The sequence below is a fragment of the Phalangium opilio genome, unplaced genomic scaffold (assembly GCF_054372755.1).
Source record: "Phalangium opilio isolate 3A_F unplaced genomic scaffold, DU_Popi_V2 ptg000014l_1, whole genome shotgun sequence".
NCBI classification, from domain to species: domain Eukaryota; kingdom Metazoa; phylum Arthropoda; class Arachnida; order Opiliones; family Phalangiidae; genus Phalangium; species Phalangium opilio.
Genome location: NW_028324149.1, coordinates 5,549,310 through 5,574,662, shown reverse-complemented (window position 1 = coordinate 5,574,662; position 25,353 = coordinate 5,549,310). Strand labels below are relative to the sequence as shown.

General features: G+C 39.2%; 2 protein-coding genes and 1 long non-coding RNA gene across 4 annotated transcripts in view; 1 reads left to right on the top strand and 2 right to left on the bottom strand.

Annotated features, from left to right (window-relative positions):
• Positions 1-25,353, bottom strand: part of LOC149705347 (protein regulator of cytokinesis 1-like) — a 117,671-nt gene that overhangs the window by 35,761 nt on the left and 56,557 nt on the right. The window lies entirely within an intron of this gene.
• LOC149705353 (uncharacterized) lies at positions 14,830-18,159 on the top strand. 2 transcript variants are annotated; one of them, XR_016381571.1, is made up of 3 exons: positions 14,830-15,001; positions 15,083-15,117; positions 15,188-18,159. It is a non-coding gene; the product is annotated as an uncharacterized LOC149705353 (long non-coding RNA). The 2 variants fall into 2 exon arrangements; XR_016381570.1 differs by having other exon boundaries at positions 15,069-15,117.
• LOC149705352 (uncharacterized) lies at positions 23,841-25,140 on the bottom strand. Its single transcript, XM_089865518.1, has 2 exons — positions 24,639-25,140; positions 23,841-24,579 (listed from the first exon to the last, which is right to left on the bottom strand). Exons 1-2 carry the CDS (start codon positions 24,994-24,996, stop codon positions 24,071-24,073), a joined length of 867 nt encoding a protein of 288 aa, XP_089721644.1. The 5' UTR covers positions 24,997-25,140; the 3' UTR covers positions 23,841-24,070.

Genomic DNA, 25,353 nt, shown 5'->3' with positions numbered 1-25,353 from the left:
AATTCTAGAATTTAAGACTAGGGTAGAATTCCATACAAAGGAAATGAACAAAGAACGACGTAGCCGTAGAAACTCGATAGTATCGCAGGCCGATTCGACGGCGTCCGAAAGATTCGAGGAGCCGACCGGCGGGGAGATAGCCCGTGGACGAATCGAACGCGAGCCGACCTTTAATGGTGGAGAGAGACAAGGCGAAAGGCCAGCTAGGTGGGCCCCATCAGTCAGGCTACCAAAATTAGAAATTAAACGATTTTCCGGGGACATTATGGAATGGCAGAATTTTTGGAGCGTGTATGAGACAACGATCCACCTTAACCCACAATTAGATAACATTGAGAAGTTCAGTTATCTCAAATCGTACTTAGAAGGCGAAGCTGCCCTATCTATTAAAGGACTAACAAATACGGTACCAAATTACGAGACAGCCATTAGGAATTTGAAAAACCGTTACGGGCAGGAAGACGTAATCATCGATAACCACATGTACAATTTAATAAATTTAACACCAGTTAGGAAGGCACATGATGTAAGCGCCCTTAGAAAACTACACGACACTTGTGAAATCGAAATACGTAGTTTAGAGTCAGTTGGAATCGCGCTAGATACCTTCGGTGCCCTTTTATGCCCAGTTTTGATAAAGCTAGTCCCAAAAGAAACGGCATTGATGTTTACGAGAATGATAGGACCTCAAAACAAGTGGACGGCACGTGACTTTTTAAATTTCCTCAGCCGAGAAATAGCCAGTATGGAAAGAGCTTTCACGTCCCAAACAACCACGATGGCAAACGAACGAGCCCCCCCAGATAGGCTTAGCTCAAGATCGGGGTTCGCGAGAGAACCGAAGCACCCCTCAACCGCGGCAGCCCTAAACACGGTCGTTTCGGATAGAATATGCATCTTTTGCGAAAAATCCTCCCATAGCACGAATGAATGCAAACATTTTACCCCCGAGGAAAGAAGAGACATTATTCAAAGAAAAAGAAGATGCTTCATTTGTTTACGCGAGCATCACCGGGCTAAGTTCTGTAGAGCCAGAATAAAGAACTGTAAAAAGTGTAACAAAAGACACCACCACACGTTGTGTTTTGAAGGCCAAGAAAATAGCGGTAGCTTAGCGAGAGAGAGGGCGCGCGAAGAAACAAGTCGAGAGAATCCCCCACCCCCACCTGTAGAAAATACGGCAGCATTGTCAACAATAACGCACGAAAACCAGAGAGGGGAAATATTCTTGAAAACCGCTCAAGCTTTAGTGAAAGGAGGGGGGAGTAACCGTTACCGTTGCCTCGGGGCGAGCCATCGCACCTTTATCAACGCTGAACTCTCGAAAAATTTACAGCTGCCAGTAGTAGGCAAAGAAACCCTCGAAATATTCCCCTTTGAGAGCGAGACTCCCATTTATTCGACTAGAAGAAAGATTCAAGTAGATATGATTAGCATTCATGACCCGAAGGTCACCGTTAGAGTCATCGCATTAGAAACCCCCGAGGTCAATGGCGCCGTATTCGCAGTTCCTAGCCAGATAATAGCGAAAGAAATGAATAGGAGAGGTCTACTCATGGCAGATGACCCCAAAGTTAATGAAGAAATTAGATACAGGTCTTCAATTGACATCATGATTGGGGCAGACTACTTTTGGGAAGTCGTAACAGGCAGAACAGAAATGCTAGGAAAATCTTTAGCCGCTATGGAAACTCGACTGGGTTGGGTGGTACACGGAAGAACCGCTACACGAGGTCCCGCTACTGTTAGCGTTAACTCAGTAGCAGTAATGTTAGCCACAGTTCCGGAATTAGACCCTGTATCAGAGCAATTACAAAGTTTTTGGGATATTGAAACCCTAGGGATTAATGACTCGAGAAAAGAGTCCCTTTCTGAGAATGAAGTACTAGAGCAATTAGAATCCATGATAGAATTCCATGACGGGCGATATAACATAGGGTTCCCATGGAACGAGAAGAAATCTGAATTAGGGGACAACCTAGCTAACGCCAAGACTAGAACAATGAGACTGCTATCTAAGTTAGAACAAGAACCACTTCTGTTAAACGAATATAACAAAGTTATTAAAGACCAACTGCAAGAAGGCGTCATAGAGCTCGTGCCAGAGAACGAAGTTAGAGACACAGGAAAGGCTTATTTTTACCTCCCCCACCGTCACATTCTACGAGAATCAAGTTCGACCCCCCTTAGAGTAGTACACGATGCGTCGTCGCACCCAGCTGGGCGACCATCCCTTAACGATTGCATGGAGTCAGGGCCGAATTTGAACGCGGAAATTATAGACATTCTCCTTCGCTTCAGAGAAAAAGAGATCGCGTTTACAGCCGATATACAAAAGGCTTTTCTGCAAATCGCGCTAAATGAAGAAGATCAAGACTGCGTTCGGTTCTTATGGATAAATGTTAACGAAGTAGAAACGCCATTCAAACTCCGTACCTACCGGATTAAACGAGTCCCTTTCGGGGTAACCGCGAGCCCCTGCCTATTGGCGTTCACTGTAAGACACCACGTCAAAAAATATGAAGAAGCCAAGCCTGAAGTCAAGCGATTGATAGACCAACAGCTGTATGTTGACGATCTATTGGGGGGCGAAGATGACGTAGAGAAAGCACTCGAGTTATCGAAAAGCACAGCGGAAGTCCTGCTAGAGGGAGGGATGCACCTCCGAAAATGGAACACTAATTCTGTTGAATTAAGGGAATTATGGCAGCAGAACGGCCTAAAGCAGCAAAACTTGGAGAACGACACCCCTCTGAAGATTTTGGGGATGTCTTGGGACGCTGGTAAAGACCTCCTTAATTATGATTCACAGCCACTTTTGCAGTATTTTAGCAGTCCCACAATGACCAAGAGGGGACTCATCCAGGCCGTAGCGAGGATCTATGACCCCTTGGGTCTACTCGCCCCTTACACAATACGAGGCAAGATGATGTTCCAAGTACTGTGGGAACGAGGATTAACATGGGACGACGAGCTTCCGCAAGACCTGGCCTCCCAATTTGACAGTTGGTGTGAAGAATTGACGGAGATTAAAGAAGTGAAGATTCCACGTTTCTACTACAGAGAAGCCAGCACCAAGGAGATCATCTCAAGACAACTGCACTGTTTCGTAGATGCTAGCGAGAAAGCGTACGCCGCTACCGTTTACCTACGTTACGAAGATTCCGCGGGGAAAGTTACCACGTGCCTCGTCACCTCTAAAACCCGAGTCGCACCCATTAAGAAGTTAACCATCCCTCGCTTGGAACTCATGGCCGCCGTCATTGGTGCACGTTTAGTCACCCACGTAAGCAAAACACTTACTAATAAGCCCACTAGCATCCATCTTTGGTCCGACTCGACCATCACGTTGCAATGGATCAAGGGATCCGCCTCAAGATGGAAGCCGTTTGTCAGCAACCGCGTCCGAGAAATTCAAGAGCTGACAGACCCGCAATTATGGAAGCATTGCAGGGGAGACACCAATCCGGCGGACCTCCCTTCCAGAGGTATCAAGATGAGGGAGCTGGTAGAAAGCAAGCTATGGTGGTTTGGACCCCCATGGCTCCGTCAAGAGTATCAAAATCAGGCCGAGCCCCTAGACTTAAGAGAAACCCCAAGCGAGGCCCTGGAGGAAGAGAGGAGAAGCGTCTCGAAAGATGCCATTGCCATACTAGTAGCTAGTGAGGGAACAGAAGCTACACTCTTGGACCTTAACCGATTCAGCAATCACTCAAGGTTGAATCGTACAGTTGCATGGGTTCACCGTTTCATCCATAACTGCAGAAACCCTCAGAACCGTAAGAAAGGCGAACTGTCAGCGGAGGAGATAACACAAGCAGAGCACACCCTCATCAAGAACGCCCAAGGGAATAGTTTTCCCGAAGAAGTGGCTTCCCTTAAAAAGGGTGACAGAATATCAGTTAATTCGAAAATCTACACGTTAAGCCCCTTTTTAGATCCGTACGGATTACTTCGCATAGGCGGACGATTAGACCAAACCAAATTCTCATACGAGGAGAAACATCCTTGGCTTCTGTCACCGAAACATCAACTGTCAGAACTCATCGTTCGAGGAGCCCACAACCGAATCATGCACGGAGGCGCAAACGAAACAATAGTAGAGTTACGAGAACGTTTTTGGATACCAAAGGCCCGTCAGTTGGTAAAGAAAACTATTATCAATTGTTACAAGTGCCAGAGATTTCGCGCCAAACCCTCGGTAGCAACCATGGCTTCTCTTCCGGCAGACCGTGTCACGAGAACACCGCCGTTCGAAACGTGCGGATTAGATTACGCGGGTCCGCTATATACCAAGTCGGGAACAAAAAGTTATATAGCCCTTTTTACGTGCGCGGTAACCCGCGCAGTTCATCTCGAGTTAGTTTCAGATTTAACTACCGAAAACTTTTTATTAGCATTTAGACGTTTTATTTCACGTCGCGGAATCGTGCGCCACGTGTTTTCTGACAACGCGAAAACATTCAAGCGCGCCAATGAAGATTTAAAAATTCTCGCGAAGACGGTCAGAAGTCCAGAAGTACAAAATTTCGCGGCGGAGCATAGGATAAGATGGACTTTCATAACGGAGCGAGCCCCCTGGGTAGGAGGCTTTTGGGAACGTATGGTTAAATCGACGAAAAACGCGCTACGCAAAGTGCTCGGTACATCGCGTCTGACATACGAGGAAATAGAAACCGTTTTAACCGAAGCGGAAGCCATAGTCAATTCGCGACCGCTGTCATTTGTCTATAATGAAGCCGATGAGCCCGCGCCGCTTACGCCAGCGCACTTTCTAGTTGGAGGAAGGTTGACGTCTTTGCCTTCGCAATCGTTTCCAACTAGCGTAATCCAACCATCTACGAGAAAAGATCTGACGAAACGCCTTAGGTACCGCCAGACCTTATTGGATCAATTCTGGAGACGATGGAAGGCCGATTACCTTTTGGACCTTCGGTCAGCGCACCACCAAACCAAGGACAGACCAACGAGAACCCTAAAAGATGGAGATGTTGTTCTCATAGAGGAACCTCGCACGCCCAGGCTTCTATGGAAGCTAGCAAGAGTAAAGGAAGCCCAGATGGGTCGGGACGGCCAAGTAAGATCCTGTCTACTTAAATTACCAGATGGAACAGAGATGCGCAGACCGATCAAGCTTCTATATTTTCTTGAACTCGACGAACATTAATAACTAAGTACTCTAATGAACATTTTAATTTTGAACTAAACTAGTTCAAGGCGGGGAGTTTGTGTTGAGAAATTATTAAGTTTATATATTCATGTGTTAGTTTCTTTAAATATTCATGTAAGATTTTTGACTATTCATAAGTGTTTTCAACTTGGGCCTTAAGCCTACAGAAAAATCTTGTTTTCGCTTTTACTTGCGTACGGGCTTTACCCCTTTTGTGTAAGCGAAGAAGCGAGGACGCTGGCTACGTCACCAAAAACCCAGCGCTCCTCTCGTTTTCGTACTACTGGTGGCCAGAGTGGAAATATTTGAGATTTTTTGTATAAAAGGGCCAAAAACCCTTTATTAGTTGCTCTTTCTCCTTTTTGCGACCTGGAATGCGGACCACGGAACTTTCTCTCCTTACCGTGACTATGCCCCACGTGGGCCCCTTTAGAGAAAGTTCCCCAGTTAGAGCCACGCCACTCTGGACCATCTTTGAGTAGATAAGTTTTGTTTTGTTTTCTTTTGTTTTATTTTATTTTTTAGTTGCAATTAAAGTTAAATCAGTTTTCTCATTTTTCATATTTAATTTAGTCAGTTTAGTTTTTATTTAAGACCTTCTTCACACGTAGATTCAAAATCGAACCTAGAATACCTATTTTTCAGTCGGTAGGCATTCTTTTATAGCTCTCCCAAATCAGCCGAGAATTAAATCACTTTAGTTCTCCCATCTTTGAACATTGCGGCACAAGGGCACAGTGTTAATCCTAGGAAGTCCTCCAACTTCCAGCTTTCTAACTCATTTGGTTTCTGTGATAATCCTATGTGAAAATGACACATTATGAGACTGACTGACTGACTGACACATCATCAAAACCTCTAGGGCATTTCCGGTGGTGCTAGAATGATGAAATTTGGCATACTTGTACCACTAAGCATACAAGCAAAGGGAAAAGTCCCAAAAGCGGGAGTTTTCCCCTTTTAGCCCCTGAAATTGGGGTTTAGAATTAGAGTCATCATCTAAACCTCTAGGGCACTTCCGGTGTTGCGGGAATGATAAAATTTGGCATACAAGTAGGACTTAGCATTCAAAGAAAGGAAAAAGTCCCAAAAGCGGGAATTTTCCCCTGTTAGCCCCTGAAATGGGGGTTTTATAATTTAGATCCCCTCGTAATAGGACATTATAATTTAATTTTTTCGTCTTTTAATATTAATATTTTTTACTAATATGATTCTTTCGTATTGTAAAATTTATGTTTTTTACTTAATGTTATAGTAAATAAATTTTTTACTCATTTCCTTTTCATTTCGTCTGAAATGGTTCTATAATAGGACATTATAATTTAACTTTTTCGTCTTAATCCTACTTCTATAAATCTACAAGAACATGCACGTACAAAAAGGAGTGAAATCCCAACAAAAACATCTCTGTAAAAATATGCCAAGTTGTTTGGCCGTAAAAAGAAGTGAGATCTAAAATACGGCCAAGTTATTATCTCCAGGTGAACCAACATTTTATTCGACTTAAAACTTCTCAAGAATGTTTTTCTGACTTGGCCATTAGCATTTCAAAGATTCGTTTAATTCCAGATATGGATCGAAATTAAAATATTAAATCAAATGGGTTAAATATTCTTGAATAGCCTTTGTGGTTAAACTTGCAACTTCCGTTCTTCACCTTCACGGGCGCAAAGAAGAAGGATGCAAGTTTGGAATGCTAATAACCAAGTCAGAAAAACATTCTTGAGAAGTTTTAAGTCGAATAAAATGTTGGTTCACCTGGAGATAATAACTTGGCCGTATTTTAGATCTCACTACCTTTTACGGCCAAACAACTTGGCATATTTTTACAGAGATGTTTTTGTTGGGATGCAATTTTTCTTTATTTATATTAATTTATTCCTTAATCACAATTTAATTCAATCAACTTATTTAATTGGTATTCGATTTATTCCCTCCAAATTAATTGAAAAATTACATATTTGAGCTTTTTCAAGAACAAATTAGATTTTCCGAAATTATTTTATGATATTAATTATTTTGAAGGGAGTGCGTGTTAAGCGATTAGTATTGAATATGAGAAATATTCTACTGACTCTTTAAAAGGAGCGAGAGCTCCTTAAATTTAGAATTTCAAGTTGTAAGAATTTTTCCGTGTGGAAATAGAACCAGGGACCACTTGAACCCAAAGCGAGTATCACATAGCTTGACCAACGGACCACGAAAACGTGTTGAGAAGAAAAACACGAAAAGACGAAAACCAAAAACTCCTAAATTTATAAGATGAAGCTGTAAGACGGGACCCTCCGGGATTTGAACCCGGTACCACTCTCATCCAGTGCGAGTTTTATATCCCTAGACAATCGGAACATGAACATGTACTGCGAAGTCAAACACGAAAATTAAGAGCTCCTAAAATTTGGAATTTGAAGGTGTAAGAAAGGGTCCTTGCCAGGGTTGGCAAAAATGTAGTAAAAACAAGTTGGGAAACCAAAATAAACCTCTCCGAGCCGAGAGGAATTAACTTTCTAAACACAGGTCCACCAGCATATGAGAAAAACCGGAAATACATAGTTCAAATTGGCGAAATATTGCCAAGGTCTTTAGCAAAGGCTTAAGCGTTTAACAATTTCCTTTGTATCCACAATTTTTCTAATGAGGACCTAAAATGTATCACTGAAGGGTGTATTTTACTTTCGGCTCACTCTGAACCGTTAACACCTCCTATAAGAGGAGGCGAAACAAGGTCATTTCTAGTTTAAATCTAGGGTATCTTATTTCACAGACCCAATCGTTTCAGCACTTGTGCATAGATGAATAATTAACACCCATATTATCTAATGAATGTAAGAAATGCGATTACACTATATATATATAAACTTAGTAAAGCTGAATTAAAAAGTAAACACCAAATTTGAAATGTTAATATCAGAAGATGTTCTTGGAATATTAAGATGAAACAGAGCTATATAGCTACACAACTACTTAAAGAATCGTAATGCCGAAAAATATTTAAAATATTTCCATTTAATATTCTGCAAAAACGAAATGCTATCGTTTTGTAAGAGATCTTATCATCTTACTCGCTTTATATTAACTTCTATGTGCGTGTAGTGTTTCGATTCGGATGCAATCTTCATTATTCGTTCTATATAAACTCTCACTTGTGTCATTACATAGAACTAAGTTTATCTTAAATAATTAATTAAATATAAATGATATTTATTATTTTAATCGCCAGTAAATAACTTTAAAAATAGTTTAATCGTTTAAAATAAAGTTGTTCCTATTATCTTTCGAAACTTTTCTAATATAGACGTTTAAAGTGAAGGGTACCCCTCTTGCCCGCTTTCTTCAAATTTTGGGGTATATATACGATTCGTTTCCATTATAATAATAGATAAAAACGCATTCGCGTGAACCGATGGTGGAAGCCCTGCCATTGGGAGGCTAGACGTTTCTCGCAACCCTAGCCGATCGCCGCGTATATCTTAAAACCAAACGATAAAAACGCATTCGCGTGAACCGATGGTGGAAGATCTGCCATTGGGAGGCTAGACGTTTCTCGTAACCCTAGCCGATCGCCGCGTATATCTTAAAAGCAAACGATAACGATGGAGAAGAAGCCGGAATGGACAAAGACCTGATGATGGTGGTGCATAGAAGCTGGTGTCAATGTGGGAATGACGAAGAACAGAAGATGGTGGTGCATAGAAGCTGGTGTCAATGTGGGATTGACGAAGAACAGAAGATGGTGGTGCTTACGAGCCAGCAACTACAGGCTAGTGTCCATGTGAGATGGACAAAGACTAGCAGATTGTGGTCCTTAGAAGCCAGTCAGTAAAGACAAGTGTTGGTAGATGAATGGCCAAATTTCCGTGATCCGCGAACGCGTTCCGGAAATCGGGTATTTGTTTGCTCCGATTTGTAAACTGCGAATGCGGTCACGTGGGGTCTGACAGACAGACACACACACACACACACCCAGACACACACACACACAGACAGACAGACAGACGAAAACGTATTGAGAAGAAAAACACGAAAAGACGAAAACCGAAAACTCCTAAATTTATAAGATGAAGCTGTAAGACGGGACCCTCCGGGATTTGAACCCGGTACCACTCTCATCCAGTGCGAGCTTTATATCCCTAGACTATCGGAACACGAACATGTACTGCGAAGTCAAACACAACACAAAAATCAAGAGCTCCTAAAGTTTGGAATTTGAAGGTGTAAGAAAGGGTCCTTGCCAGGGTTGGCAAAAATGTAGTAAAAAAAGTTGTGTTTTTATTGTTTAAAACCCGATTTAAAATTAGATTTTCCGAAAATATTTTATCATCAAATTAATTATTTAAAAGGGAGTACATGTTGAGGGATCAAATTTGAATATTTGAAATGTTCTACTGACTGTTTAAAAAGAGCAAGCGATCTTTTCAAAACGAAAATGTAATTTCTTAATAGCGCATACAAAATGAGTGTGATGGGTAAATTTGTACATTTATCATCAAATGTCCAAATACTTGATTTCTTTTGTGGCCACTATTAAGGAGATTTCGCTTCCTTACTGCAGAGTTTCTTGGTCAGAACTCATACATTTGAAACTTCACCACCCCTTACTTCTTTGTAGGCGCTTCATGTTTTCCGTTTACGGATTAAGCGTAATAATTGTAGCACTGTCAAGGGCCTGGCTTTAAATATTACGCGTAATCACTTTAGAACAGTAAAATGTACAAACAGTGTAGAGAAACGTTGTTGCTTTGCCTTAGGTAGACGACAAAATAAGTTATTCTTAATCAAATTATTGAATATCAGGCTTCAAAACAGATTGGTAACGGATAAATCAACTGGTAGGGTTTCCAAACAATTAAACACTCATATGAAACAGTCAAATTATAGCAAGGTTTTGACTGAAGCTTATTATTTCTATTATTAAATATTTTCGCTCATTTTCAAGTAAAACGAGTTAAAAATATTCGAAATTCCTCTTCATAAAAACATGTTTTAAACTGTTTGTTTAAAACGTTTTAAACAAATTAATGTTTTTTTCCTGGCTGTTTAAAACAAGTTTTAGACCAAAGTTTAAAACAATTTGTTTAAAACTTGCCAACCCTGATGTAACATTTCTTATTCGTTCTGACTGCTAGCATATTAATTACAACGCAGTCTCATTAATAACGACTCTTAGTGACAGCTAACATGTTTCTGTTCGGCGTCGTACTACAAACTGCCTGGTTCGTGTTGGTACCGGCTAACAACAAATACAGAAATATGGTAATTTAAGTTATTTTACGGGGTCCTATGAGGGATCGACTAATCTGCGGAATGTCTGAACGCCTGAACTGCTGAAAATAGTAGAATTCCTACTATAAAATTCTCCCATCCTACCAAACCGTAAACTGTCTGAACCTTTTTGACTATTTTGCTGAAATGCCGAATTCTGAACAGTGAACATTGAAATTAAAGTAAGAGATCGTCTGAACCTTTTTGACTATTTTGCTGAAATGCTGAATTCTGAACCGTGAACTTTCAAATTAATGTAAGATAGAGACCGTCTGAATTTTTTTGACTAATTTTCTTAAATGCTGAATTCTGAACAGTGAATTTTGAAAATGAAGTAGAATGGAGACCGTCTGAACTTTTTTGACTATTTTGCTAAAATGCTGAATTCTGAACCGAAATTAATGTAAGATAGGGACCGTCTGAACCTTTTGATAATTTTGCTGAAATTCTGAATTCTGAACCGTGAATTTTGAAAATGAAGTAGAATGGAGACCGTCTGAATTTTTTTGACTATTTTGCTGAAATGCTGAATTCTGAACCATGAATTTTGAAAATGAAGTAGAATGGTGACCGTCTGAACTTTTTTTGACTATTTTGCTGAAATGCCGAATTCTGAACCGAAATTAATTAAAGATAGAGACCGTCTCGGACTTTTTTTGACCATTTTGCTGAATTGCCGAATTCTGAACCGAAATTAATGTAAGATAGAGACCGTCAGAATTTTTTGGACTATTTTGCTGAAATGTTGAATTGATAATATGCCGGGGGGTGGGCAACTAAATTAACTTCAAGGACTGGCGACAGAAGTATAGCTATGGTATTTTTAGGACATACAGAATTTACCAAAGCCATTCATTTTTGGTAAAGTAATCTGAGAAATTTCCAAATTATTGTGTGAAGAAAATTTTATAAATTCCAAAAATAAGGAAAAGGAGAATATAAGCGGGAAGTTGCGAAAATTGCATTAGCGATATTTTAGTTTCTAAAAAAAGCATTAATTCGATATTTTGGGAAAAACGCACTAATTGGTTTTTAATTAACTAGTTTTTCTCAACTAAAATTTGCCTTTTCCAAAATTTTTATACTCAAATAAAATGAGACCTTTTCTGAAATTTTTCTCAATTAAAATCAACCTTTTTCAGAATTTAGATGCTTATTTCATTTAGAACACAAATGAAATGGGACCTTTTCCTAATTTTTTCTCAATTAAATTCCACCTTTTCAAATATTATTAGCATAAATTTCATAATTTTTGTAGATTCTGCTTTTATTAGTGAGATCTAGAATTCAGCATTTCAGCAAAATAGTCAAAAAAGTTCAGACGGTCTCTATCTTACATTAATTTCGGTTCAGAATTCGGAATTTCAGCATTTCAGCAAAATAGTCAAAAAAATTCAGACGGTCTCCATTCTACTTCATTTTCAAAATTCACGGTTCAGAATTCAGCATTTCAGCAAAATAGTCAAAAAAGTTCAGACGGTCTCTATTTTACATTAATTTCAAAGTTCACGGTTCAGAATTCAGCATTTCAGCAAAATAGTCAAAAAAGTTCAGACGGCCTCTATCTTACATTAATTTCGGTTCAGAATTCAGCATTTCAGCAAAATATTCAAAAAAGTTCAGACGGTCTCTATCTTACATTAATTTCGGTTCAGAATTCAGCATTTCAGCAAAATAGTCAAAAAAGTTCAGACGGTCTCTATCTTACATTAATTTCAATGTTCACTGTTCAGAATTCGGCATTTCAGCTAAATAGTCAAAAAGGATCAGACAGTTTACGGTTTGGTAGGATGGAAGAATTTTATAGTAGGAATTCTACTATTTTCAGCAGTTCAGACGTTCAGACATTCCGCAGATTAGTCGATCCCGTGCTAGGACTATTATTATTATTTATTACTAATCAACCACAATAATTACATTACTTTATGAAATTTTAGGTAAAAGATTGATGCAAAATTGCAGAAGTTTTTAGCAATTATCATAAGTTCGTACGATATGTTCCATAAGTTTGTCACTGGTTACTGAGAGATTGACATGAAGTGACGTAGGTAAAGCGTAGGAGTTGTAAGTCTCTAGCATTTCGTAGTAGTATAGGTAGTGTCATACTTATGTAACATATGTTATAAACTTATGCAATTAGATGATCACTGTGCCTTTTAATAACGTGGTAAAACGAGATACATTCTTCGGGTGTGGTCATTTAAGCATCTTTAAGCATCTGGAGAAGAGGTTAGAGAGCATACCTGTCCACCATCGCTTGGGCTCAGCTCAGCTCACGTTACTTAATAGAAATTGACAACGAGCTCACCTCAAGCTCAAAATTGAAACAATGTTTTCTTAGAGCTCAATGTGAGCTCAAGCTCAGTTAGTTTTTATAAATAAGCTCGCCTCGGGCTCGGGTTCATTCGTATAATTTTGATGGGCTAAGCTCGAGCTCAAGCTCTCTCAAATATCTTTCACGGGCTCAGCTCGGGCTCAAAATCGATAGAATTTAAAGCTCACCTCGAGCTCGGGCTCATTCAATTTAGTAAGCTCAAGCTCGAGCTTGGTCTCATATTTCCGGAGAATATTTCTTCCAAACAGTGTAGATGTTGAAATAAATAATTTTGCAGCTATTTTTACGCGATAAATGCAAAACTACAATACATATTTACTATCCAAATGACTTGCACTACATCTGTATTAAAAAAATTTCAAAACTTCATCTACCAATGAGTTACGCTAGTTTCTGTTGGCACTGAATACGGCGCTGAGCCAAGCTGAGCGCAGTCTCAAAACAGTGAGCGCCCTTTAAAAATAGGCGGTCTCATAGTTTTCAGTTGGCCTCGCTCGAGCTCAGGAAAGCCAAAACATTTGTAAGAGAGCTCAGCGCAAGCTCTCGTTGATTTTACAGTTGAACCTGGGCTCAGCTCAAGGCTCACTTTGTTTGTGACGTAAGCTCAGAAAACTTTTTCATAAACTTTCGGGCTCGGCTCGGGCTCGTGACTTTATCAATTATTTCGAAGAGCCTTGCTCAATTCACGCTCGCGCTCGCTAAATTGAGGTGAGCGCGGACAGCTATGTTAGAGAGTCTCTCCGTCTCTGCCAGAAAGACGAGTAAAGCCAGAGCGTGTCCGATGGTCAAGATGGCGAACGCGCCTTGCAGGTCCACTATGACCAAGTGTCTTGTACCACTCTTTTCCTGGAGGTGGTCTGTGTCAAACATGCCCTTAATCCTTTCCCACTCAATCGTGTCCTTACGGAACTTTTCCAGGATACCACAATCCTGCAGACGAAGTACTCTGAATCGCAAACATTAAGTTTTCTATTTAATATAATTGTTGGCTTTTTAAAACCGTAGTAGAGAACGCCGGTGGTCGCTTGTTTCCGCAGAGTTTCATTTTTCACACCTTAAAAGCCTATAGCCCGTTTCCGCACAGTTTGCAAAACATTTTAAAAACCTTAAAGGTAGCGTCGGCGACGTTTATTACCGATCTAGAACGCTAGATGGCGCTCGCGTTGGGGGCGGTGGCCTAAAATTTGAAAAAAGGACCATACCCTACGAGTGGATGAATCGCGTCACGTGGGTTACAAAGACTCTATTTGCCCCTCAACCTGGACTCCACGTATCAATATAAAACCTTGCAGTCCATTTTACACCCCTTTTCCTCATTCTTTCGTGACAGCGAGGAGCAGTTTTTCTTTTTTGCACCTGGGAACTTCTTTTATTCTTGGAATTTTTCTTTTTAATTTTACACGGAATTATTCCGTTTAAAATTTAAGAAACGGCACCAAAACCCCTGTCCCTGTCCCGGACGCGTCCGCGAAACGAACGCTTACGATGAGAGAGAGAGAGGGAAACCGGTCGCGTCCGCGAAACGTACGCTTACGATGAGAGAGAGAGATCGCTAGCGTACGCGGTGGCGATACGAAGCTCCGCGTAGAGAGAGAACTGCCTGCCTGGTATATTAGTGAGAGGGGGAAGAGGGAGAGGGGGCATCCCGCTCGGAGAGAGAGGAAAGAAAGGTAGTTTAAATCTCGCGGGCTTTTTTGAGGGATGGGAAACAAGATGATAATTTTCTTGCACTACTGCACTTTGTGCGCGTGATACATCAGAGATTATGCTGGATGGTTAGGTTAGGTTTCGTAAAATAGAGGGGACGCTTTACGGTCATAGTGATTTCTGGTTTAGGGGATCCAGGATTTAATATTATTTGAAATGTGACGTTATTAGAAATTGAAGGGATACACGATTGTGTTTCAGAAATGTTTTTAGTTGTACGATTTATTGGAGATCAACTATACGGGGGGGGTCACGTGAGCCGTGTAAAATTACTATTAAGGCCCAGCCCTTGGGCCATCTTGTTTGTACTATGCTGTTATAGTCATAGGAGAGGGGAAATCCGCGGAATTGAGAAATCATTCGACTTGGTTTGGTTGGGGGCTTGGGGCCGGGCGCGTTTAGCGATCGGTTAGGTATCTTTCTTCGGGACGGGATTTCAGAAAGACGGTTAGTAAGAAACGAATTGAGCTTTCTTCATATCGCATGAAGTCAATTGTGTTCGGAACTGTTTTATATGAAGATGATAGGTAACTATTAATAAAAGCATCAAAACTATATCCATGCCTGGTTTTAATTCATGCTTTGTTTTATCAGGAAAACTATTTTAGTGGTGTTTGGTAATGAACATCAAAAATAAAATGAGGTAAAAATCGAATGTTAAGTTTGACCAATCTAAAAGATTAGTGACTAAACATTTTGTGACTTTTATATAGTGCGTATACACCAGGACGTTACTGATAATTTAACAGGACGTGTGAATAATGTTTGAAATTATTGGGGTGGGAGAAGTTGCTCCCTCTCTCAGCTTTATCTTCAGTGCCATGTTGTGATTGTGAGGCATTCTACGTCAGCCAAGATGGTCAAGTACTAATTCAAACTGAACTGCTAGCCTTTCTCCCTGCAGCCTCTTGGCTTAGTGACACTGGGAGAACCAAAGTGAAATTGAACTGGGTTACTGGACGCTGGCAAAATTTAAATGGACGCTCGCGATATTTTAAATGGACGCTCGCGATATTTTAAATGGACGCTCGCGATATTTTAAATGGACGCTCGCGATATTTTAAATGGACACTCGCGATATTTTAAATGGACGCTCGCGATATTTTAAATGGACGCTCGCGATATTTTAAATGGACACTCGCGATATTTTAAATGGACACTCGCGTTATTTTAATTTTTAAGTGGACACTCGCGATATTTTAAATGGACGCTCGCGATATTTTAAATGGACGCTTGCGATATTTTAAATGGACGCTCGCGATATTTTAAATGGACGCTCGCGATAGTTTAAATGGACACTCGCGATATTTTAAATGGACACTCGCGTTATTTTAATTTTTAAGTGGACACTCGCGATATTTTAAATGGACGCTCGCGATATTTTAAATGGACACTCGCGTTATTTTAATTTTTAAGTGGACACTCGCGTTATTTTAAATGGACGCTCGCGATATTTTAATTTTTAAGTGGACACTCGCGTTATTTTAATTTTTAAGTGGACACTCGCGTTATTTTAAATGGACGCTCGCGATATTTTAAATGGACGCTCGCGGTATTTTAAATGGACGTCGCGATATTTTAAATGGACGCTCGCGATATTTTAAATGGACGCTCGCGGTATTTTAAATGGACGTCGCGATATTTTAAATGGACGCTCGCGATATTTTAAATGGACACTCGCGTTATTTTAAGTGGACACTCGCGATATTTTAAGTGGACAGTCGCAATAGTTAGAATATTTTTTCAAACTTCGTATTTATAAAAACTTTTTGAGGATACAGTGTATATACTAATGGTGGTAGAGAGGGGTGAAAACCGTGTATCCCTCCCTCTGGGCGCGCTTTTGTAAGAGAGGATACTGTACGCGCCCAGTAGGGGCATGACACTGAGCTAAGAGATAGGAGGTATGCCGTTTGCACTGCCATTACTCTATGTCGGGCCTGATTTCAGTCTTACAACATCAGAACCAGTTTGTGTACCTGTACATGTATATAGACAAGCCTTTACAACCAGGGTTTTCTATACAATGTTGTGATTCTTTCTCGTATAACCGTGTCTAATCATAGAGCTGTTAAACTGCCAGCTTCAAGAGGGAAAGGATGTAGCGCTTCAAACTATTGTATCTATAAATCGCGACAGGTTTGGGAGAGAATAGGTAGGCTAAAGACATTTTCTACGATTTAGGAAAGGAGAAAAAACTTATGCGTCATGCACTGCACAGCCTTAGACCATTGTTGGGTATTGTACAACCTTAGCACATTGCAAAATAATTTTGGTCTTTGTTAGCAACATCGAATGATAGATAATACCAGGTAGTAATTAGCAAAGGAGATGTATGTATTCATCCTTATCGGCATTAAGGGGTAGTATGGACTGGTACTTGCTTCGTTACTTTGAGTGGGGCAAGAGTGTGATGGTGTTGGAAAATTTTTGTGCCGGCTTGCTAAAAGCAAGGAGGATGAATAAGAGAGAAGACTCGTTTTGGAAGTGTGGAAATAAAAAACATGCATCGGCGCGTAAGCCGTTGGTAAAGGCGCACGTCACGTGATTGTTCTTGCAAACGAGGAATATTCAAAATTATAAACAAGCTGATGAGGCTAGAAAAAGGGGGCTTGAACGCATGGGCGAGAACGTACGCTCTCTTGCCGTGAGGGGGTAGTGGTAATCATGGTAACTGGGGAACTCCACAGTGTAATTTTATGAACTGCGGACATGCATTTTGTCTGACTCTGAACCTCCTCTCTTATAAATCCTCCTTGCTACGAGAATGCTACGGCATCTACCGTATAGACCATTTCGGAAATTAAATACGGTACCATTGCGGTATCCTCCTTGGCGCCAAGAAACCCCGCTAGATTCAGTGCGAGTTGGCTAGCCTCCCGCGAGCAGTGAACTCGGGGTCATTCTGGCGTCTCTTCTTGGCGCGAGAAAGAATACCCCAATGGCCGCCTCGCCCCTGTGGGTTGATTACTCAGTATTTATATTCCGAAATTTTCTATAGTTAGTAGGTAAAGGGGGTCTGTAAACCAGAAATGTGATTTTATTTTTGTTTGGGTTCTAAGAATTCCCTCCAGATCCATGAATGTATACCATTTCTCAGTCTTGGCGGATGGTGTTAATTTCGGGAGGGTAATTGAGGTTTTCCTACCCTTTTCTTAGTATCAACTCTGCTTTAAAGTGAAATTCCGGGTGGCTAGTGCTTCCCAAACACACACATAATATCGGCCGGTAATGACATTTCTACCTTGAATACAAGTTCATTCGTTCATTATTTTAAAAGGAGATAAAAGAAATGTTTAGCAATGCATTGGAATGTGGTCACCGAAGAAATGGAGATAGATATCAGTCTCGTCGAGGGGCTACTCACTATTATGGTTACTGCAGTGATTATAACATTATTTAATCGCCGCCTTTCATAATAAAGTGTACCCAGAACAACTCGCCAAATACACATGGCAAAGGTAATTGTAAAGCGATTAACGAGTCATTTCATTTCAGAAAGAAGTATGTTCGAAACACTTCGCAAATATCACACGATATAAGGAATTAGATCGGGATAACCAAATCATTTCACGTCAGGTGTTCACAGGATATAAAGAAGGATCACGTCCCTTTCGTTTGAAGAACGTTCAAACCAATGTACTTTTTCAGTTTTTCCAAGAAATAAATAAAAATGCTCATTATATACTCTTGTTCAACCTCACTTGACGGTATTGTAAAAGTTGAGGAGCATTAGCCAATATATAATGGCAAGCACGGTTTCTCAAGTGCGGGTAAACAGGAGTATAGATATTTGTCTCCATAGTTTCATTTTAAGTTGAAAATATCGAATCGAAAAAATAGTGAATCTTTATAAAAGACCTTTCTATTCATAGCTACTAGCCATTAGCACATAGAGAGTGACAAAATGGATTGAAAGCAGAGCTGTGCTAATTAATTAGTTAGCTAATTGAATTTCTAATTAATTAGCAAAATTTACTAATTGAAAATGGTAATTGTATTTTAATTACCTTAGTGCTAATTGAGAAGTAATTCTAATTAATTAGTATGAATCGGAAAGGTAATTATCTAATTAAAATTTAATTAGATTTAGGATTAACTAATTAGCTAATTGAATTTTCAATTAATCTTTTACGCCAATTTGTTGTAAAAAAATCGAGGAATTAACTCTTGATTCATCTATTTGAATATGAAAAAGCCTTATTATATCGATGAGGAAACCTTAGTGCTACTCTAAATTTTTCAGCTCCTCAAACATGAGAGAATACTAGTACTAGTAGAAAATTTCGTAGTTCGCAACTGCCCCATTTCGAAATTTCGACTGTTTTACCTACTCGAATTAATAGCAGTGCGCATGTATTTACTACTCAGGGGTCCATTATAGGCACTGTGGGAAGAAAATGAAGAAATGAGTCAAATTTTAACATGACGGAAGGCTCGAGGCTTGTCTCATTTTTCGAGAATAATTCATGGCTTCCGTACCCGTTTTTCAATGACATTAAAACATTAAACTTTGCATTACCAAAGTACTAAATCCATGGGCACTTTTAAACTTTTATGTTTACTTATGGTCTCTTTTTTTACCTTAATTAGACAAGTAATTAATTAGAAATTAGTAATTCTAATTAATTAGTTTGATAAATAAATGCCTAATTTCTAATTGAATTGAATTAGTTTCTATGTCTAATTGCTAATTGGCTAATTAATTAGTTCATAAATATTTTCCTAATTGCTATTTCTAATTCAATTAGTTGTCAGCTAATTAGCACAGCTCTGATTGAAAGGCATGTGTGTGGCATTGGGAAAAGGGAATAAAGGAATCAACTATAGGTGTTTGGTTGTCAAACTATTCAGGTGGTCGAAGCTACCCTGCCCTTATTTAAAAAAAAGGGGGGGAGGTACCTCCTTCTTACAGAGAAAAAACTTAATAGTATTGCAATGTTAGGGGGTTTCAGTTCAAACCTTTGCACTCTAAAAACTCCGAATCCCTTCTTGGTACCGCAGTCCCCAGGAAAATCATGGCAGTAAGACTATAGAGTAATGGCACCTCCCTGCCTTTGGCTACGTTACGCTCTATGTGAAATTAACATGGAGTGCCACTACTCTATATAGGGGCAAAAAGAAAACCCAGTCTGGCGTTTTTCGTCCCCCCGTTTAACATTCTTAAGCTATCCCTACCATCAACGGTCACGTGGCACGAGCATCATCCATGGGGGAGGGGGGTTTGGCGAACCTAAAGGAAGCGTGGCTTCGTCGTTGGTGCGGTAACGGATGGGAGAAAGGGGGGAGTAGAAAATTCGTTAGAAATAAACTGAGTTGCAAGCTTCTTCGCCTAGGCGGCAGCACATTTTCTCGGCGTTTGGAGCTACGCAGGAAAGTTTCACTAAAGGGGCGCCAACCGAGCATAGTTCGCCTTTAAACTTATGATGCTGGCCCATTGGACCGAAAATAGCCAAAATGTGAGTTTTTATGATTATAAAATTTTCGATGCTATTTAATGATAGATTAATTTTTAATGCAGATTTAACAAATGGAATTAAAAATGCTCCTTTTACTTCTTTTTAGTCACATCGTTTGATGTACATCTAACGATGGGGGTATTAGTTTGACTTGGTCTGAAGAAGAAGTATCGTTCGTCTTTTTAAAGGGAGAGTGAAAAGAGGCATTTTTGATTATGATTTCTCTATAACAATGCATTACGAATACACTATGCACATATGAATGAACGCACTAAGAGTGAATAGGGATAAATTGTGTTTAGGTGTAATTTTTCATTGACTGGTGATTTTAAAGGTGGAAAGACTGATGATTTATCTATAACAGTACAATGCGGATGCAGTGTAAAATATTAATGAACAAACAGTAATATATGTATATCTTTTATGAACACCACAATTTGTCATATTGCCTTACCGTAAATGAGAGATTTCATTCTCTCTTTAAAATTTGTCACACTTTAAGCCATGAATATTCTAAGAATCCGAACAACTTTCTATAGAATAAAAAGTTCGGGGTTTACACAAAGAAAGAACTCAAGTTGGGTGTTTTACCGAATTCTCTCTCTTTCAAATGCTTCCGGGCATAAGTCCATGTTATAAATCTAAAAGAGTCTATGTCGTAAACTCATCGAGTGGATAATCAATATAACTATCTGTTTTTTAGCCACATCGTTTGATGTACAAAAAGTCATTGCCAATTTTAAAAGGGATTGGGATTATTTAGTGGTTCCAAGCAATCATTTTAGCACTGTTAAAAGTAACGCGTCGAGGGGCTATTCACTAATAAAGAATTTCTTGAATTGGTGATTTTTATTGATACTTTTAAATGTGATAGGGATTTATTGATGATTTAAAATGGATGGTGATTAAGGGTAACTAATACCTATTCCAAAGATAGAATGTTCTCGATAGATGGAGCCTTACAAACGATGGGGCTCTAATTTGGCCGGGGCCATCTTGTTTTTAACAAAAACACACTTGGTTTAATGGTTACTTACGTCTATCAATACACTTTTTTACATCGATAGTGATATTGCAATGGTCGAATCACAAGTTTGCATGCCCCTATTGTAGCATAACCTAACCTAACCAAAATATAACCGAACCTAACCTAACCCTAACCGAATCAAACCTAATCAACAAGAAAATAAAAATGTTTTATTTGCAAACTGTGTGGAAATGGGTTATGGTAGAAAATGGTGAACTAAATTTGCAATGTAAAAACTGTGCGGGAATGGGCCATATAATGTGTGCGGAGTTGGACATCCTTGAGAACGCGAATCAATTTGCAAGCTGACAGCGTGCGAGTTTATCCTCGCTGTAGCAAATTCTTAGGTTCATTAATTAAAAGTGCCTTTGAAAACAATGTGAAAGGGGAAAGATCAAAATTAGTTAGATATTGGTTTGAAATGACAGATATTTTAAAATTAAAATTAGTTTGAAATTTCATGGAGAATACTTGTGAAATTGCCTACACGTATTTGAAACTCATGCCGTGCACTCGAGCTAAAAAACTAGCGGATATTTTAAGTCCTGAAGTTTAAAAGCTATGTTACATAGAGACCTAGGTTTGCGCGTGCTGACAACCGATGTTGTAACAGAGTATTTACAGAATAAGCTGTCGTCCGAGATAGGGAGTTTCATATCCTGTAGCGTGAGAACAAATTTCCTCACGCGCATTCTTTATCCTTGGTAAAACTACATCACAGTGGTAATGTTTTGAAAGATCTATCAAATTTTGCTGATTTTTGCAGTTTAGGCCTAACCCTCTCAGGTTATTTTTCGCCTTTCATTAACTACGGGCTCTTGATCGCTTTCGGATGGATGAAACGTGCGGGACCAAGTAATATTTTGGATTTCAATGCCATTTTTAAATTCAGGATTTTAGCATGCATATGGTGTATTTTTAGAATAAAAAATTAAAATAACATTGCGCATTAATTAAGCAAAGTGGATGTATTTTTGAAGAGCTTACACCATATTGAGGGGAACTCGAAGCGGAGAGCCTTTTGGCACTTTGAAGATTGAAAAGTATTACTTCATTATAAACCAATCACAGCTCTAAAAGGGAAGTGTTCATGTGTTTCACCATCAATTGACAACAGGAACTGATCACTTCATTCAAGCAGAAGTTAATGACTTTTTTCCAAGGAAAATGTAAGACTCGCGAAGTTCATATTCGAAACCTTCAAGCCCTATTCATTAGTACCTATTAACTTGGTGAGATTAGCTCACCAGGAGTGTGGAAATAAGTAAACGGCTAAGCGTGGTTCGTAATTTCGGTTAAAAATAGAGACGATCCGAGAAAAACTGTTTCAACAGATCATCCCAAATATTTTGATAAAAGGAGGTGGTACGAAAGGGGGATGGTAAGTGAGATGGACCACGGCCCACTCGATCACGCGCTCACGGACGGATGCTAATCGAGCTAGAAGTCCGTTCAAAGAATTCGATTACCATGTATAAGCGCGACTCTTACTTGAAGTTAATTTCTGATTCCTTTGAATTCAAATGAACCCAAAATTAAGGGACTCTTTCAAAATGGATCGTTTTCTTTGGAAAAATAATTTGCCATGTCAAAATGAGAGATTCAGTGCTAAGAGTAAGAGTATCTTCGTATCTACTGGTCCAAACGCCTTGAAACTCTACTACAATCTCCCATCGTGGGATTCTTAGGAGAATTATATAGGCTCAATTTAAATATGTGAAAAGCAGTTTTTTTAACGCTTATATACAGGGTGTTTGTGAAAAGTCCATCAATAATGAAAGGGCGTATTTATTGGGCCATTTTGAGTCGAAAATGTTCTATGACATTTTGCCGTCCGAGCCACGGTTTTCGAGTTATGATTTGAATATTTTAGGGATGACCCCTTCATTAAATTAGCGCTGTCTTTCAATTTCTTAATTAAATTTAAGGGGTCATCCGTAAATTACTCCAATCATAACTTGAAAACAGTGGCCCGAACGGAAAAATGTCATAGAACATTTTCGACTCAAAATGGCCCAATAAATACGCCCTTTCATTATTGATGGACCTTTCACAAACACCCTGTATAATCCCCCACTTAAACAATGTAATTCACCACTAGATTTTACTACCACTAAAATAATGTTATCTCCCGGTTGTCATAGCAACCACTTAAAAAAATTAATTATCCCTTAACGTGGGCATTCACCAAAAAAATTAATTCACCATTAATAATTAAAAAAACATTTCTAGTTTTTATCTGAAGTAAATAGATTATAAACAAGAAGTTAATATCTCCCCGGCATGGGCGCGTTATGAAAGTTGAGATTCCCGCTCCTATTCCGCGGCAGCGCACAAATGGCGTAGCACCTAGCGAACCACTTGACATGTACCTAACGTATCTAGTGTCGCGCCGCTCAGACAAAGTAGTGCGGGTTGTTGAAGGTTTAATCGACGCGCATGCGTTCTAAAGGTAATTTCAATCAGCTGTCTGCTGTGAGACTGTAACAGTATAGCCTAGGCCTAGTACAAAATCTGTGAAGACTACATGTGATTGCCTATGAATGTGATAAAATAGTAATATGAAAAATGGATAAGGAATATGATTATGACGAATTCGTGAAAAAAAAGATCAACTTGAAACAATACTACAATGTTGGGAGAGCCAAGGACGTTTGAAAACTTTTGTTTGCAACATGATGCAAGAGTATGAGGTATTATTCGAAGTTTCAGATAAAAATTGCACTGGGTCGATACCGAAGGCGAAACTAAAATCGTTTTTTACGCGGCATTATGAAACTAATTACAGTTTTAGACTAGTATTTTAATATAATTTACCATAATTCAGCTATTACCCGCACTACTACGGCGCCATTTTCCATCACGTTAGCGCGGCTACCAATGATATTGCCCTAAATTTACTCCCATGATGCTCAGTAATTTGTACTGCTTTCCAATATCTCTTGTCGCTTCTATGACGTCATGCGAACATCCTATTGGTTACAAGCAAGCCACGTGATACTCGATACTAATTTTACATAGCATGCAGGCGGGAAGGTATGATTGACTTAAAGCTATTAACTTTTTGATATCTATTTACTTTTGTTTTTATTCAAAATAATCACACCACTTTACTGGCGAATAAGGGCTTTCTTCGTTCTTTCAGGCCGGCCTCTTTTACGTTTTTGGCCAATTGGTACTTGCTTAGCAGTGTCAGGAAAGATACAAAGTTTTCGCATTACAGAAAGTCCGTAGATATGCTTACACGCAAAATTCTTTAAAAAAAAAAAGCACAAGTACACGATGAATGTTCCCATGCAGGTCAACAAATTTAACTTGATAAGATAAATATTCAAATAATTTTCCTTAAACGCATCGAAGCTACGGAATCGTCTTGAGCGTAATTTAACAACTTCTGCTGTCACAGAAGCTCGATGACTTGCAGCGACATAACAATCAATTGTGTCAGTTCCTTCGTCTTCAAACACCACGGGAGCCGTACGAACCCACTGATACGCTCTGGTCATTATGTGCAAGTTATACGTAGGCATTGTTTTGAAGATTTTAGCGTTAATATTTGATGGGTCTCGGTCAGTTGACCAGGACTTCACAATCATCATCATATTTCCCAGGAACGTGCCTGTAAAAAGATAATCGATTTATCATGCATTAAAAATAACCCATAACTTAACTATGTACCTAATGGCAATCTTTGTAGAATTGTAGATTCTACACCCTTTTTCAAAGATTGAAAGCAGAATTGAAAGTCCTCAGTTCTTTCGTGACTAGAAAGCATTATGGCTATTGGATGAAAATGCTTATCTTTGTCTGAAATTCTAACAACCAGAACTGAAAAGCCTTCCCAGTTCAATTTGTATGTCGCATCAGCTTGCAAGGATTTTGATAATGGATCTAAACTCAGCAATCTTCGAGTTGAAGCAAAAACATGGAAGTAATTGTTATCATAATCAGTTTCATCAACATTGGACTTGTATTGCACCACATAAGGTTCGTCAGTTCCGCTTGGAAGCAGGCTTTTGGCTTCACACCATTTCATTAATTGGCTTAAATAAATAACTGGAATACCATTCTTTCTTTTTTCGTAACTTAAAAAGCTAATTATCTGACTTTTTTATGGAATAATATCTCCTTTCTCTGCAAGTGCACGAAGAATTGCATTTGGTTTAGTTACACCAACATTCACAAGTGAAAGAATTTCTTTCTTCAACTCTTTCTCTAAACCACTTTTGTCAGATTTTGCATTGAGATGAGTAGATTCGGACTCATAAAAGTCAAATTTACAATCGATATTACTTGGAATTACCAATTTAGATTTAGCAGGACACGGTTCACCATGATTCTTGCAGTAGTAGTACACTGTCACTGAACTGATGCAATTGTTCGTGTGATGTTT

What these genes read in the sequence shown, in the direction of transcription:
- LOC149705352 (XM_089865518.1), bottom strand. Translation starts at nt 24,996, where the DNA reads ATGAAATGGTGTGAAGCCAAAAGCCTGCTTCCAAGCGGAACTGACGAA. An exon ending in TCTACAAAGATTGCCATTAG is followed by an intron (nt 24,580 to 24,638) that starts GTACATAGTTAA and finishes ATCTTTTTACAG; the next exon opens with GCACGTTCCTGGGAAATATG.